At 38.9% G+C, this 15193-nt stretch overlaps 1 protein-coding gene across 3 annotated transcripts; it reads right to left on the reverse strand.

Moving 5' to 3' along the window:
* Positions 1 to 1285: 1285 nt before the first annotated feature.
* Positions 1286 to 14678, reverse strand: LOC5514906 (galanin receptor type 1). Of its 3 annotated transcripts, none has more exons than XM_032384588.2 (3): positions 14415 to 14678; positions 11941 to 12063; positions 1286 to 3498 (listed from the first exon to the last, which is right to left on the reverse strand). In XM_032384588.2, the coding sequence occupies exon 3, from the start codon at positions 3395 to 3397 to the stop codon at positions 2246 to 2248; it is 1152 nt and encodes a 383-aa protein (XP_032240479.1). In that variant the 5' UTR covers positions 3398 to 3498; positions 11941 to 12063; positions 14415 to 14678; the 3' UTR covers positions 1286 to 2245. The 3 variants fall into 3 exon arrangements, with proteins under 3 accessions (XP_032240479.1, XP_032240480.1, XP_001635111.1); XM_032384589.2 differs by lacking the exon at positions 14415 to 14678 and adding an exon at positions 12921 to 13395; XM_001635061.3 differs by lacking the exons at positions 11941 to 12063; positions 14415 to 14678 and adding an exon at positions 3844 to 5157.
* Between the last annotated feature and the right edge of the window lie 515 nt (positions 14679 to 15193).

The raw sequence follows: 15193 nt of genomic DNA on the forward strand, positions 1-15193 counted from the left end.
AAAAAAGAAAATAGAACTTTGCGAGGCGAAACCATGACGTGTGCGTGTAAGGCTGTAAAAATGAAACTGTATAATGTTATCAGGATAGATTTTTCGCATGGGGAAAACGTTATACCGAGAATATTGTAATACCAAGAATTTCGTTATAGAGTTGATTTAAATCGTCTTTTTAATACAAACCAAACACTAAGTTCAAACGTCGTATTATCCATGAGCCGTATCCGCATAAGTGTCATTAAGGATCTGCAGCAAGCTTGGGATCTTTGTTTCGCCAGACGCTGCGATATATTTTCCTTGACGAGCAGTCAAGATAAAACGAATCCGGAATTCGGTTCTCGGAATTTGCTACCGTCTGTCATTGTTTCGGCCATTTGCCTATAATCGAGGGGAGTACAGTACAACAAATATACAAAGCATACAAATCTGAGCGACCTGATAAACACTTATTTAGTCATTATTGATCATATTAATAATTGTAAACTAAAATTGCATTTTTGTGTGTGTAAATTGTTTATATTCAGTGTCTGACACGTTATACGAATTTGAATTATCTATTCGCTTTATTTGTGATTATTTAAAGGAAGCTTACTCAACCCATAACGCATTTTTCATTTCTTGCATGGCACCATCCTCGGAGGGTGGTCCCAAAGGGTGTTTCCCTCTAACTAATTTCTCGCGAGTGAAACGTAAGAGGGAAATACCCCTGGTTTTCCAAAGATGGCATGGCACAGATCCACACGCTCTTACAGAGTACTGTCGTGATAGTACTAGATAGAGATTTAGAGATAGTATATTTATTTCTTTACTGCTTGGGGGGGGGGGGGGGGGTGGGGTCGAAGGCATTCAAAAATTACAGTCTTAAAAAGGAGGAAAGCAAGAAATCAAGCACACAATGTAAATGTATTTATTTATTTATTTATTTATTTATTTATTTATTTATTTATTTATTTATTTATTTATTTATTTATTTATTTATTTATTTATTTATTTATTTATTTATTTATTTATTTATTTATTTATTTATTTATTTATTTATTTATTTATTTATTTATTTATTTATTTATTTATTTATTTATTTATTATTTACTTATTTATTTATTTTGCGGGGGCGGGGCCTCAAACTTCCAATTATTTATATCATTGCGGCAGGGTGGGCTTATCTCGTCCTTTAAATGGCCTGAGTGACTTTAATAGTAAGACATTAATACCACTAACCTTTTATGTCTTTTATCTACTGGTACGCGTCAGACTTGCGGTCGATACGTAGAGACGAATTGTAGACTAATGATAAAAATCAAATTTTATTTGCTTGAGATTGTTAGTGCACAGAAGAATCGGCCGAACCTTGAAACTCAAAGAACGCTGGCTCTAAAAACCCCTCCCTATTCAACAGTTAAGTACCAGAGACCTGGGGAGTTATTTGGCCCTTCTTGTGATCTCATGGCACATGGGCGGGGTAGTCAGCGTCACAACTGAGAACGATTTTTTGCTCACCCCACTACAGGCCATTTGGCTTGCCTTGGTATTCTTCAGTATCTCCCGCGTCGGGACTTGGGACTACATGTCGACATGTAGTGATGATTAGATTTTACAAGAATCTAATCTTCAGAAAAAAAGATTGGGGAATAATCTAAAAATATAGGAAAAAGAAAGGGGTCCCCCCCCCCAAAAAAAAAAAAGGATTTTACAATTTTAATCAGGCATGACGTGTCGGATTCCAGACAGATGGTAATCTAAAACTTGTCATTTTTGTACTTATTTTTGCAAGCAAACACGATGATTAAGAAGACACAAGGATCATAAAATGCTCTTAAAGGAGCCATGTCACGTCAGGAAGAATTATAGGCATTGCCAAGGGCGGTAGGAACAGAATTCGTTAGGCTACATTCTGATAATTTGAATTTTTCCTGCGTCGGGAACGTTTCCGGCTAGCACGTCGGGGACACTTTGCGGGCCACGGTGTAGTAGCTCAGATCACGCAACGTAACTTGACCGGGTTTTCTAATCAAACAGGGAGAGCGAGTCGTAAACAAGGCACTTTTCAGCCAAATTAGAGTTTATAAATTTGTGGTTTATTATTAGCATTTAGCCTTACAAACCCTTTCCTACCGCCCTTGCATTGCTAGGCTTTAATCGTGGTCAACGAAGTCCGTGACCTGGGCCTTGTAAATGCCAAGTAAAAGTCCAGACGATTTATGTCATTAATGCATACGCAATTCTTGCTATACGCTCTCTTCATGCGCCCTTAAATAACACTCTCTTTCAGCGTTTTTGCTTCAGGCCAGGTTTGCGGTGAGAAGCTCACGTCTTTCTTAGTATTACTTCCTCGGAAGCTACCGTTAACTCTCGACATCTGTGTGTAAACGGAGTTCTTATCCACGTTGCATCGCTTAAATATAAGCCCCATAAACGCACGCCTGAAATCCTGACTAACGATAGAATAAATAAGCGGATTCGCAGCTGAGTTCAAAATGGTGATAAACACCATAGCGTTGTAGAACGTCCAGAAGTGAAAAGTCGAAAGCACAGGTCGCCAGAAGTACGTGAGAAGTCGAAAGATGTTAACTGGGAGCATACAAGTTGCGAATGTTAGTACTATCGGTGTCAGAATGCGCTTTGCGCGCGAGTTCTCTCTCATACGCTGTGTCTCTGAGTCGCTAGCAGTGGTCCCGCTTGTGCGCCTACTCTCATGCCATCGCGTACTGCTGCCGATTTCCCGCCAAATCCCGATGTATGTCCACGAGATGATGACAAGTGGGAGTACGTATGTGAAGACTACTAGCGTGATGATATAGATGGGCTCAAATGGCTTGACGTTCCGCCAGTCTGGTATGCAGAAGTTGTGTTGCCCAGAGTCTGAATAAGCCATGATGAAGAAGAGAGGCAAAGAGACAACGAAAAACGACGCAATCCACACGGCAGCGAGATGAAATCCCACGTGACTTGATGTCTTCTGGTGCATGTTCACGGAAGCGCGAACAATGTTCATGTATCGCTGAAATGCTATGGAGGTTATAAGCCAAATGGACGCCCCGTAAAACGTATCCACACAGGGAATCAGGTACAGACAGACGAATTTACCTAACGGGAAATTAAGAGGTATCCGCTCCTTCATGACGGCGATGGGGAAAATTATAGTCAAGACGCCCAGATCAGCGATTGCTAAGTTCATGATGTAGCTATTCATAGAGGAACGGGATCTCAGTCGCTTTGAAGCAATGACTACAATAACCAGAATATTTCCTCCCAAACCAGCCAACGCTATGCCCACTTCTAGAGCTAGTCGCGCCACCACGAGGGCCAAAGGCTCTTGGTAGAACGAAGTATACAATTTATGAGGTAGCAATGGCGACGAGGAATTGGTATAGTTCGACGAGTTCGTGGTCGTGTTTGTCATCTCGCAGACCGTTTTGCCAGTGCACCTAATGGCTTTCTTGCTTCGTGCTTTTGTATATCATCAACGCAACATTTTATGTCTAATCTTGTTTCCTTGTGTCTCTGACAAATGAAAGAGTCACCAGTTAATGACAATTCTCATTACGTGCCGTGGGGAATCGGCAGGGAGTGTGAACCGCACTCCAATTTTCTAGATGATTGGATTCTAAAATTAGGTCAGTAATTATGGAGCAAGGTACTTAGAGAATTAAGAACACTTTACGAGGCGAAAGATGGATGCGTATCCATTGCCGTGGATGGAGTAGTGGCCGCGAAGCTCGTGAACTGTCTCAGTTTGTGCTCCTCTCGGCTGCATCCATTCCTCTGTCTACCCCAAATGATTGATTATTTACCTTAGCAATCCACCCCTCCCACCAGTCTTAGAAATGTACAAAGCATCCGCAATACCTGATTACAAAGAAAAGTTTTGCCTCAGCATGTTCGTTGTTTTCATACTTAAACGTCTTGAAATGTTTCGTGTTTCTGTGTTTCCTTTTGCGACACTGAGAGATGGTTACCAGAGAGTATATGAGCTCTTTTCACCTGCTCAGCGCGGTTTTGACAAATGCATCGATAACCGTGCGACTACTTCGATCAAGAAAACAGAAGATAGCGTACGACTCAATCGAGCTATATTTTTGTGTAGAGCAAGGCCATTATCGGATAAAAATAAAGAACTTTATCCCTCTGGGCGACAGGCAGTACCTCTAATCACTGGCGTTTTATGGAGGCTGTACTTATGAAAAACGTGAAATGAACTAATGTTTTTCTGATTGAAAAAGCTAACGTTCAATCCTACTACGCTAATTGTTCTCAGGTAATTAATTAATTTATTTGTGTGCTTGAATTATTAATATTTTGAAATTTTTTTTTTTTGGCCGAGCTTCGGTAACGACCTTTACCGTCAATATATGGCTCACTCATTGAAAAAAAAAATCTGCAATTCCGGAGCTAAAACAATCATGGCATTTTTGTAACGATGGCAGTTCGGGTTTCTTTAATTTCAATTGCTCCAAACAGCCGCAGAGGAAAAAGGAAATCTAGGGAATCACATTGTTAGAGACGACTCAAACTAACCCAATTGTTGTTTGTGTATTGAGTATGATGTGTGCAGGATGTAAACTGCTAGTGAGGCAAAGGGTTTTCTTGTGCTTCAAAATACCATTGACATTACAGAACTGTTTGGTGAAGATAAAATTCAATAGATCGCTTATTAAGTCTGCAAGGAAAATATTGTCGGCACAGCGGCGTAACCATAGGATTTTAAACAGGAGGGGGCCCAAAAGGGACTTTCAATGCATTTTTTCCTGTATTTTAGATAACGTCCCATACATTTACTGTATTTTTGGCTGCTAAAAGGGGGGGCGGGCCCCCTGGGCCACCCCCTGGCTTCGCCCCTGCGGCAGGAACAGGCTATGAAAGTTTTGCGAGCAAAAAAGAACGAATTGCAGAGCTGTTTAGCTTCGTGGTCATTTTTATGTCCTATTTTTTCGTGTTATTATCTGATATATTTGGATAAAAATTTCTTCATACCAGTAAAACGGACAATAACTAGGACATGCATAGGCTTTAAAGAAAATTGGTCGTCTATTTTGTCTATATGCGCTTTCACTATTCCCCCACAAGCGTTTTATGTTTACACCACCAGATTTTATTAAATAAAAACTACCTGGTTTTTTCTTTATAAATTGTCAAAATAAAAAAAATTGCGTGGAAATTATCAACATGAAGAAAACGTTGTCGTTTTGGGGTCTGGTACCGAGGAAATATAGTTTCTTTTCAGGGACCTTCTCAACTAACTAAAGATGGTCAAAGTAATTGTTTTTCTCTTCTTGTTACAAGCCATCAAAGTTTACGAAGCCCCTAGGGTACGCTCACCTTAAAAATTACAAGAATCATGCAGATTTTCCAAATAAGGAATATATTAGTTTCCTTATAATTAGAGTGACCGCGTTTGGCAAAAACGACTATTTTGGGCTCAATTTTCTTGATATGAACAGCAAATTAATTGTTCCCGTTGGTATTTTTGCGAGGAAAGAAACTCTTTGAGGAATTTGCGTTTCCAATTCCGCAAAAAATTCGAGCAAACCACCTTATAAGAAAGACACATTAAAATTGCTTTGCCCTGGGGAGATACAGTCGAACCCCGCTAACTAGAACTCGGCTAACCCGAATTCCCCGCTAACTCGAACTAAGTTTGATTTTCCTTGAACCTAATTTTGAGTCATTTTTACTCTGCTAACTCGAATTCCCCGCTAACTCGAACTGATTTTTGCTTCTCTTCAGAGTTCGAGTTAGCGGGGAATTCGAGTTAGCCGAGTTCGAGTTAGCGGGGAATTCGAGTAAGCCGATTTCGAGTTAGCGGGGTTCTGTAATCGATATTGTGGGGTTCCGACGTTTCTATTTGTTTGTTTTTTTCATTTCCCACGTTTTTGGAGGGGGACATTTTTACTCAACTATCGGTCGAGCGGATTGTGAAATCGGCGAGAAAGTGGTATAAAATTCACGTATTCTTTTTTTTTTTTTTTTTGGGGGGGGGGAGTGGAATTCAGGGATAATTCATGTTTCCAGGTTTCTATGTTTGTTTCAAATTTCTATTTTTGGTGTGTTTGGGACCTTAATGTTATAGTTGCGTAGCCCTGGATGGTGTGTGTTCATTTGGTTTGAATACAGTCTCCTAGCTTTCCTTTGAATACGTGTGTTTAACTAATCAGCGGTAATTTTTCTTTTGACTGATGAGCAACAGGTGTAAACTGTACTGATAGCGGTTTATGCGTATAGCTTATTTCACTTAACAGCTATTCCTTTTATTGTTCACCCAAACAGCTGAACGGTTAAAAAAACTACATCCTTTGTCCTCTCCCGCACCAACAGCGCTTTCATCTTTAGAAATAACCATCAATTAAATAAAACAATTTTTTGTAGCATAGTGCAATATATAAATTAGTGCAGTTGCGTTTTTGTAAACATGGGTTTCCAATCTCGATCATAAAGTCTGCTTTGCCACTCTGGCTCAAAGGCATGTATGAAAACGACGAAGATTATCTGAAAACCAATTCGCGCGTGCGCAGTTTAGGTTTTGCGCACGCACGGTATTTGTACGGTATTTGCACGGTATTTGTAGCTCGATACGGGGATACTTGACACGCTAGCCCTACTGTCAGAACGTGCAGAACACGGCTGAAAACACTCTATCACAAAAACCCTAATTACCGAATCCCTCAATATCGACTTAACACTAGCGCTAGAGCTAAGCTGGACTAATAACAGAGCTTTGTCTTAAAATGCAACCGAGTGCATTTCATAAACTAGACATGCGGTTTAGGACACAATATCCATTTAAGTCATTTTTGGTCTTTCTTGGCGCGACGAAAAAAAGCCCTGTATTATTGTCACTATAAAAAATATTATGGAGTTGGCTCAAGTAGTTTCTGGCTTGCCTTTATTTTAGGGTGAAAAGAAAAAAAGGTAAAACTATGTTTATCTTTAAAAATAAAATAAAAAACTTTGAATAAAGGTGAAAAAGGAATAACGACTGGTAATTTTAGTATTTTTCAATATATGTCACATACTTCGAAGTCAAAAGAAAATAAGATAAATAATACTATTCACCCTTGATTACTTGTTGGCTTTTTTACAAAGTATAGACAATAACATTTGAGGAGGCGAAGATTTTTTTATATGCGAGGCTGTGCGACTAAATATTCAGTCAATGTCAACCTTAACATGTTTTACGTTTTTTGGTCATTTTTTATGTGGTTATTGTAAGGTGTTATTGGAAAGCTGTTATTGGAAAACTGTAGAACATACTGACAAATAAATTGAACCCGCATCAGTGGATTTGGTAAAGGTCTATTCCCTTAACCTCTAGAGAATTCCAAACATTTTATGCGGATGTCTATTTATTTGACTTGGAAGGCTGTTTTTTTATCACGAGTCGCATTTATCAAGCAAAAGCTCCCTCTTAGATTAATAGAGTAAGAACTAGGACGTGAAAAACTTGTTTGTATTGTCGTCACCAAAGTCCCTTGCTGCGAGAAAAAGGGAGAAAGGCTGATGTCGACACTTTGTTTCCAAAGCCCAAATACTTTTTTTCTAGATAGAAAAACTGAGCAAAAGATTTATCCACAGTTATACTGTAAGTAAACTGTAAAAAAAATTCACTGCATTTGCCACAGTCGGTGACCCAGCACCCTTTGAAGGCATATCATCTCGTACCGTCAAGTAGTTGAAGGTGTCACTAAGTGAATAAGTCCTTTCTTCCCAGATTATCGTGCTAATAATTTTCTTAGCTCGTATAAAATCTCAAGAGATTTGTAATGCAGAAAGTTTTCGTAATGATGTTTCGCTGGCGAGCAGGAAGAAGGTATTACGAGAATTAGACCCAAGTGGCGATACGCGAGAGTTTCACAACTCGTGTCACGCTCGCCAGGCAACAAAATCTATGAAACCCCTCATGCAATTCTAAAATGACGTCATCACCAGACGTCATGATGGAAGGCATAATAATATACACCGATACGGTGCGTACATTGAAATTTATGTCTACCCCCGCGCTTACATTGCCACACGTCTTCACGATAAAACAAGTTTTAGACGATAGATTTAAGGTCAATTTTGACATGTTTCCGCTTTGGTATTGTTTTATTTGCGTTTTCAATTAGCCCTGGTGCTATCAATAGTTTGGTATTACAGTAAGTGTGTGACTCCATTAGCGCAGAGTTTGAGCACGAATGAAGGGCTCCTCAAGTTTTTTTAAGTCTTTTCCGGCTGACCCGAATGGCAAACAAGTATAACACAATTCTCACTTAAAAACATAAAAAGTCCATTTACGACTCGAATAATGGACTCAAATGGTTTCGTAATCTTTCAGAACGCTAACCTCGTAACTATTTCTATTGCGAAATCCATGCGTTTATATTGAAGTGCAAGTAACACAAATAGAATTATCCCACAAAACCATTATTCGCACACATATTCTCATTCCCTAGTTCTATTTTGTATCTCCTGGATATAGCTCTTTAATTACTGATTTTTGTTGTCATAAAGGTTTTTAAGTGGGAACAATTGTTATTGGTTTTTAAACTGTTTAAAAAGCGTTTTACTGTCTTCAGCAGCTCTTGAAAAAAACTATAAACAATAAACCAAAAATTGACAACAACGCAGATTTGGTGTTTTAGAGCAGGTTTTAACCTGAAGAAGGCTGCCGAAATAACTTTCTTAAAAAACAAATCTGCGTTGTTGTCGACTTTTACTTAAATATTTTATTGATATCTGTCGACGCAGACCACAAGGTCCGACGTACAACCAGCAGACAGAGACTGCCCGGTGATTTTATCCCTAAATGTTTGTAAATAATAAACCCCTTGCAGTGATCTACTTTAGACATTTTACGATAAGAAAAGTTAACAGTACTAGCTATAAAGGCAAAATGTTCTGACGTACCGAGGAAGGACAGCTTCAACACCCTCCACACGTAACTCAGTATTTTCTTGGTCCACTTGAGCTGATATACACTATAGAAAGCGGTCAAATTTTTTTCTCGCGTTGAGACAATCCGTCTTTTTCTAGATTCGCCTCTACACGCTTGTTGCACTGTCTGATTCTATAATCCGATGACGGTCGCAATGGTTTAAATAAATGACCTTACTGACTGACTCTAGGGAATAAGGAAGTCCGGCAACAGTTCCCCTGATCTGAGCATACTAGCAGCCTGGTAGCGTCTTTTAAAAATATAGACATCTGCGTGTGAGGCCTATGACGTCACGTAGGACACTGATTTGAAAATCCTCCTTGCCCATATATGGCTCACACTCTTGCGCATCCTCAGTGAGGACGTTAAAATGGCAGCTGTATATGAATGTACAGAGCCGTAGCAGGCCACGTAAGATTGGGGGGGGGGGGCACAATACAGAAACACAAGCCCCCAGTGCCCCACCCCCTGCTACGGCCCTGCTGTATGTGAGAATGGTTATAACCAAACGCATTGGGGGGAGGGGGGAGGGGAACAATACAGAAACACAAGCCCCCAGTGCCCCACCCCCTGCTACGGCCCTGCTGTATGTGAGAATGGTTATAACCAAACGCATTGGACAAAGCAGTTGTTACCTCGTTACCTTACCTATAAATGTGAGAATGGTTATAACCAAACGCATTGGACAAAGCAGTTGTTACCTTGTTACCTTACCTATAATTTCTCGTGACTGATGTGCTTTGATTAGTTACAACTGAAAGCTGTAACTAAGTTCTGCATTAATTAAACTTTGGCATTTCACAGTACTTTTTTCGTACAGTATTTTCTTCACAGTACTTTTTTGACAAGTTACAACTTCCACGTCCAAGTCATTTGTATGTAAAACACATCATCAGGTACTCAAGGGAATGGATGTTCTGACAAATAGATACTCAGCGACGAGAGAGGCTGCTTCTTACAAGCGAGGAAAAGCCAAAGGAGTAGAAAATAATATATTATTCTGTCTTTCATGAGTTCTAAACTCAAAATATGAACATGTTTATTTCGGTAAACTTCAGTTTACACTCTTTCTTTATATTAAAAATTGTTTATACAAGAACCTTCAAGTGCATACAACGAGCCTCCCTTCGTTTGAATATGCCGAAAATATTAATTTTAAAAGTTGCTGGGTAAAAATTATCTGTTCCTTTTTCCCAGCCAGCAGTGGTTAGGCATTTCAGCACATGAATAATTGCCCGTATAACTGATCGGGACGTTTTTCCCCCAAGCATCCGCTCCAGCACGTAAAAACTATTCCCAGCACAAATACACTCCACAAATTTGCCAGCAGAGCCATTCGGGACTTTTTTCACCAACTGAGGGGTCCCAACAGCAAAAAAACGGGATGCGGAACAGACATTTTGCGGAACAGATCCTTTTTGTGCCCTTGAACCTTTTTTAAACCTAAAAAGCCTGGGAGACATAAAAAAATTCTAATCGCATACCAAAAGTGTGATACATTCAAAAATGCAGAATCACTTTTTTGTTTATAATGACAGCAAATGTATCGTATTTCTATATAAAATTTGAAGAGATTCTTTATATATTTTTCAGCCTTAAAAATGCTCCAAAATTAAGAACGGTCCAATTTCAACTGAAAATTAGAAGGTAGTCATATTTCATAATGACTTTCTTGTTTTCAAAACTAAAATAGACTTATGGTGCAAAAGGGCAATAAAACACCCGGCTTTCTATTACCAGTCATGCTCCTGGGCTCTTATGTTTGTCACAAATGAATGAAATCTTCCTTTTTTTCAGTCGCTTGCCTGCACGCGTGCGTCAAACCAACCATTCTGATTCACATTTTTTCATAGCACTTCGTCGGATATCACATAAGGAACGCTATCGCACGAAGAATATCTTTGACGTTTATAGACTCAACTCGTTTTTGTGCTATTTTCGCTCTTGTGTGATGTGCGGTAAACACCTGAGTCCTATTATGTATGCAAGCTTCTTTTTTATCATCTTCGCGCTTTTCTATTTCTAAATGTTAAACTACTTATTCAAAATAGATTGGCATTTTGAACAATTGGATGCTTTGGGCACATGTTGTTGTCCGTTAATGCGTAAAAATAAACAAGCAAACAAACGAACGAACGAACGAATTAATTAATTAATTAATTAAATACATGTGACGTCACCGAAAATCTCTCCTCTTTTTCCGGGTTGGTCCTTCCCAGTCCCTCTTGCTTCAAGGTCAACCACAGGTATCCCGAGAAGAACGCCAGACAATTGAAAAATAAGTTGAGGCTCGAAATAGAATGTTTTAGTGTTTCTATTATCCTTAGTATCCCTAAAACGCCTCAGATAAAATGTTTTATTGTTTATTATTTAAATTTTATCTTATTGTTCTTTTTCATTTTGTTTGTTCGATATGCCTAATTATGAACATTCATATTAAAACCATTTTTTCATTGGCTTTTAAAAATAGCTGTATTTGATTAAAATAGAAGGAATGGTACTTTTATTATACCGCATATATATAAAAAAAACAGGGTAAAGAGGTTATGACTCAAATAAGTAAAGCCCATTCACCTTCCAGCGTACAGTTCGCCTTTTAAAAGGTGATTCCGGTTATTGTAAAATACTACATCTCTGGATGTTACTACACATAAGAGCTAAACGGGTCACGCGATCGTTAATGATATCTAAATCCTGTATTGTGTCAGAGTTTTAGCGCCATAGACTGTCGCATTCACATCGTTAAACTCGGAGCTTAAAGATCTGACCAATCGGAATGGCGCATTCTTCCCAAGTGGCGCGCATTTTGGCAGAGCCTATGAGCGATTGAAAGTAATGGGAGGGTACTGGCGATAGAAAAGATAAATCACTCGATGGATAATGGGATTATATTAAGAAGACATGTAAATACAATTCATAGAAGCCGAATGTAAAAAAAGGAATGAGTTAAAATAAATGGAAATAAGTGGAAGCCATACAATAAATGAACATCGGGACAAACTATGGTTTTTAGTTGATTCCAAAATGATTACCTTCTCACTTGATTCACTTGATCCAGTCAGTAGTGCTACGTTGTTAAAAGTACCTAATGCTTGCCGTGACGTTGTACATCAGATCTCATCAGGCACCAGGTGATACTCTACGTGATGACTTACCTAACCAAAGGGAATGACACCGTTAAACGTGTTTATTAATCAGCCTGTATCGAGTAGAGTGTGCGATATTTCACGTCGCTCGTCGGGGAGTAAGAAAAAGGGGTGTAATTAGCTGAAAGCATTAGCTTTAAGGCGAGATAACAGTTAATCTAAACAATGAGAGTAAAGGAAACAAAACTTGGAAAAGAAAAAGAAGGAATTCCTTAAAGCTAAATTCCTTTAATATAAGCTTGGATTACAATTCCAATATTCTATCCATAAGTTACAATTCCATCCTTCTATCCATAAGTTTCAGAAAAACACATCTTGAAGGTCCGGTACAAAAAGGTTAGAGGCATCTTTAAATAGAAAGATAGGCGATTCAAACAACAAATGCGAGATCTAGTTAATATTACTTACTGTACACTTTTACGGGGTGAAATAGAACGGAATTAAATGGATAATTACTGGCCATTTGGCTGTCGTAATACAACAGCAAATTTACAACGGGAGACAGAAGTATCTAGAGTATGCTCTTAAAGCTTAGCGCAAATTAATTTTTCTCTGGCAATTTATCTGAGCTCTTAACGCTTTAGTGGAAGTATTGCCCTTTGTAGTATCGTGGTGCTTGCTGGAAGTATTGAGCTTGATACATGAGATAGAGTCCCTTCAAGCAGGTGTTATTTAAAGGTAACAACACAACTATAACCGTGTGTTTGTGAGAACTGTAGCTTGACTCTTTATCTCTTATATATAAACCAACCATGGCTGAAAAGTGACAATATTCTTTCAATTTTAAAATCTAAAAATGTTACAAATTGATTTTGCACAATTTCACAGAAGTGGTTACATTAGGGTTGAATACTGCTCATTTTTACCTTGTTTGCTTCATTAAAGAGCGCAAAAGGAAGCTTTTTTTCAGTGGAGCGGACGGCAAAATATGACGGCAAATTAAATAAAAAAAAATATGAATCTTCTTGCTGATTTTACGGGCATGTATTTTGGAATATCTGGTTGACTTGGTCGATGTGCTTCAAATGATTTTTGTCTCGTAACTCATAGTACATCACTCCTAGCTAATTATTCATGGCACCTCGCTCATTATCCCGAAACCTTTACTCGGTATTCATGACATACGCGTATCTCACCCTTCATCAGCTCATCAATCTCTTTCTACTATTTACTCAGTAAACCGCGGTGAAACAAACCTTAATTCAATACTTTATCAGTGTCAGACCTTACTCATGGCCGCACGTGTGAGGTCCGAGCCCTGTTTGCTATATTTGTAACGTTTTCCGTGATTCGATCAGCACGACTTTATCGCCTCCACTGCTACCCCATGGTCCGTAGTGACGTCATTTGCGCGCGCTCGTTCTAAGCACTAAAAACAACCTACGCCGATAAGTCGCTTTACTTGGTCACGTGTCACTGGCTACATGAGCGATAAGATAACGGAGGCTAAGCTCAAATTATGCGAGTATATGGATTCAATTTGCGGTCAAATGCTGATAACATGTCAATTTTGTACCCCTTTAAGCTAATAGTCAAACATGAATGGGCGGGCATCAAGCCGTAGTTATTTACTTCTGATTTCGGAAGCTCGTGATCAAACGTGCGCACCATAATTAGCTGGATAAAGGAGTGTTCATTGAATAGGGTTGAGATAAAGGAAGATATTGGAGAAGGTGCTCCTAAAAAGAAACATCGGCCCTCTTAGGGGGGCTCTGAATTTTTTTATGAGTTCTACTGAAAAACTGTCGGTTAGTGATTGGGGTATCTAAGGTGTCCCGAATCATAACCCCCCCCCCCCCCCCCCCCAGGATATTTAGTGAACCCTCCATAAAATGTATTATATGTTTTTTTAATCTTCGACTTTCTGTACAGTCTAAATACGCTTAGGGAATCAATTTAGAAATGATGTTAGTATAAATGAGGTCAGGGCAGCATAGAAAAGCTCTGAACTGAAAGTGGCAAGCTGCTGCCTCAAACAAATGCGATAAATAATAATTTTATTACTAAAGCACAAAAGTGGTCTCTCAATCACTTGCTCGAGTACTAAACCACGATAAACTGGCCCAAACACACAACAAAACTTTAAGATGATAAGCCCAAGGCGGCTGAATCGAGAAACCATCAGGGGCATTGCTAATTGCCATAGCGGGCTAATCTGGCTTGTTCCAACCAACAACCTATTGAAAAGACGCAGTTCGCTATAACTCAACAAGGCACTTAAAATGGATGTTGTTTTTTTTGTTTTCTTGTGGAATGCGACGCAGACGACAACTATCATTCAATACTATTTCTGTGAGTTTTAGTTACAACTTCCTGTCCGTTTGCTGCGACCCAAAAAATGATTATCTTTCAGTACTTACATTACTTGCGCCGCGAAATGTTCCACTGATACCAGTCTAGTGCCACGGCGGATTTCAATATTTCTAATATTCTTCAATATATCTGCGTCATCCATTTCTCTAATTTTAGAACCATCTCCTATGATTCGGGCGATATAATGCAAATGTATCGGCCCAAGTGAACATTTTTGTTATCTCTTGCGACGCAACAGGGCAACATTTGTTATAGTGTGGCGACAGATATATTGATATTTCTTATCCTTCAATAGCTGGGTACAAATGTTAGGGTCATGACATCGCAAAAAAGCCAGCGTGTGGCATCTTGATACCATCAAACTAATAAAATTGTACTATCGGATGCATTTCTAATGAAAGGAGAGGTTAAAATCATACATTAACTCGGCTGTTTAAGAGAGCGCCTCTTTAATCTTTATCAGCTTTTGAAAATGCATCATCTTGAAATAAGTTGATGAAAACATACGGCCACATGTCGTTTCTGGTCACCGCCCGCGTCCCCAGTTATTTTAATTCTTTTCTCTAGAATCGTTAAAGTTTTAAGTTTTGCGGTCTTCGATGACAAGAAATGGAAAAATATAATGTTCGAGAAACTCGAACATTATCTCGCTGCCCTGCATATTGTCTACGAATTCACTGTCATCTAGCATTGATGATTAGCTTTCATGAAAAAAAAAATTAGATAATCCAAATTTGTTGTCTTTCCTCGTCAAAAAAGTCTCTACGTTAAATGGAAAGCTGTTCAAGACACGATACAGAAACATTAAAGAAATATTGGGGGCACA

Source organism: Nematostella vectensis, chromosome 7 (genome assembly GCF_932526225.1).
Source record: "Nematostella vectensis chromosome 7, jaNemVect1.1, whole genome shotgun sequence".
In the NCBI taxonomy this organism is placed as follows: domain Eukaryota; kingdom Metazoa; phylum Cnidaria; class Anthozoa; order Actiniaria; family Edwardsiidae; genus Nematostella; species Nematostella vectensis.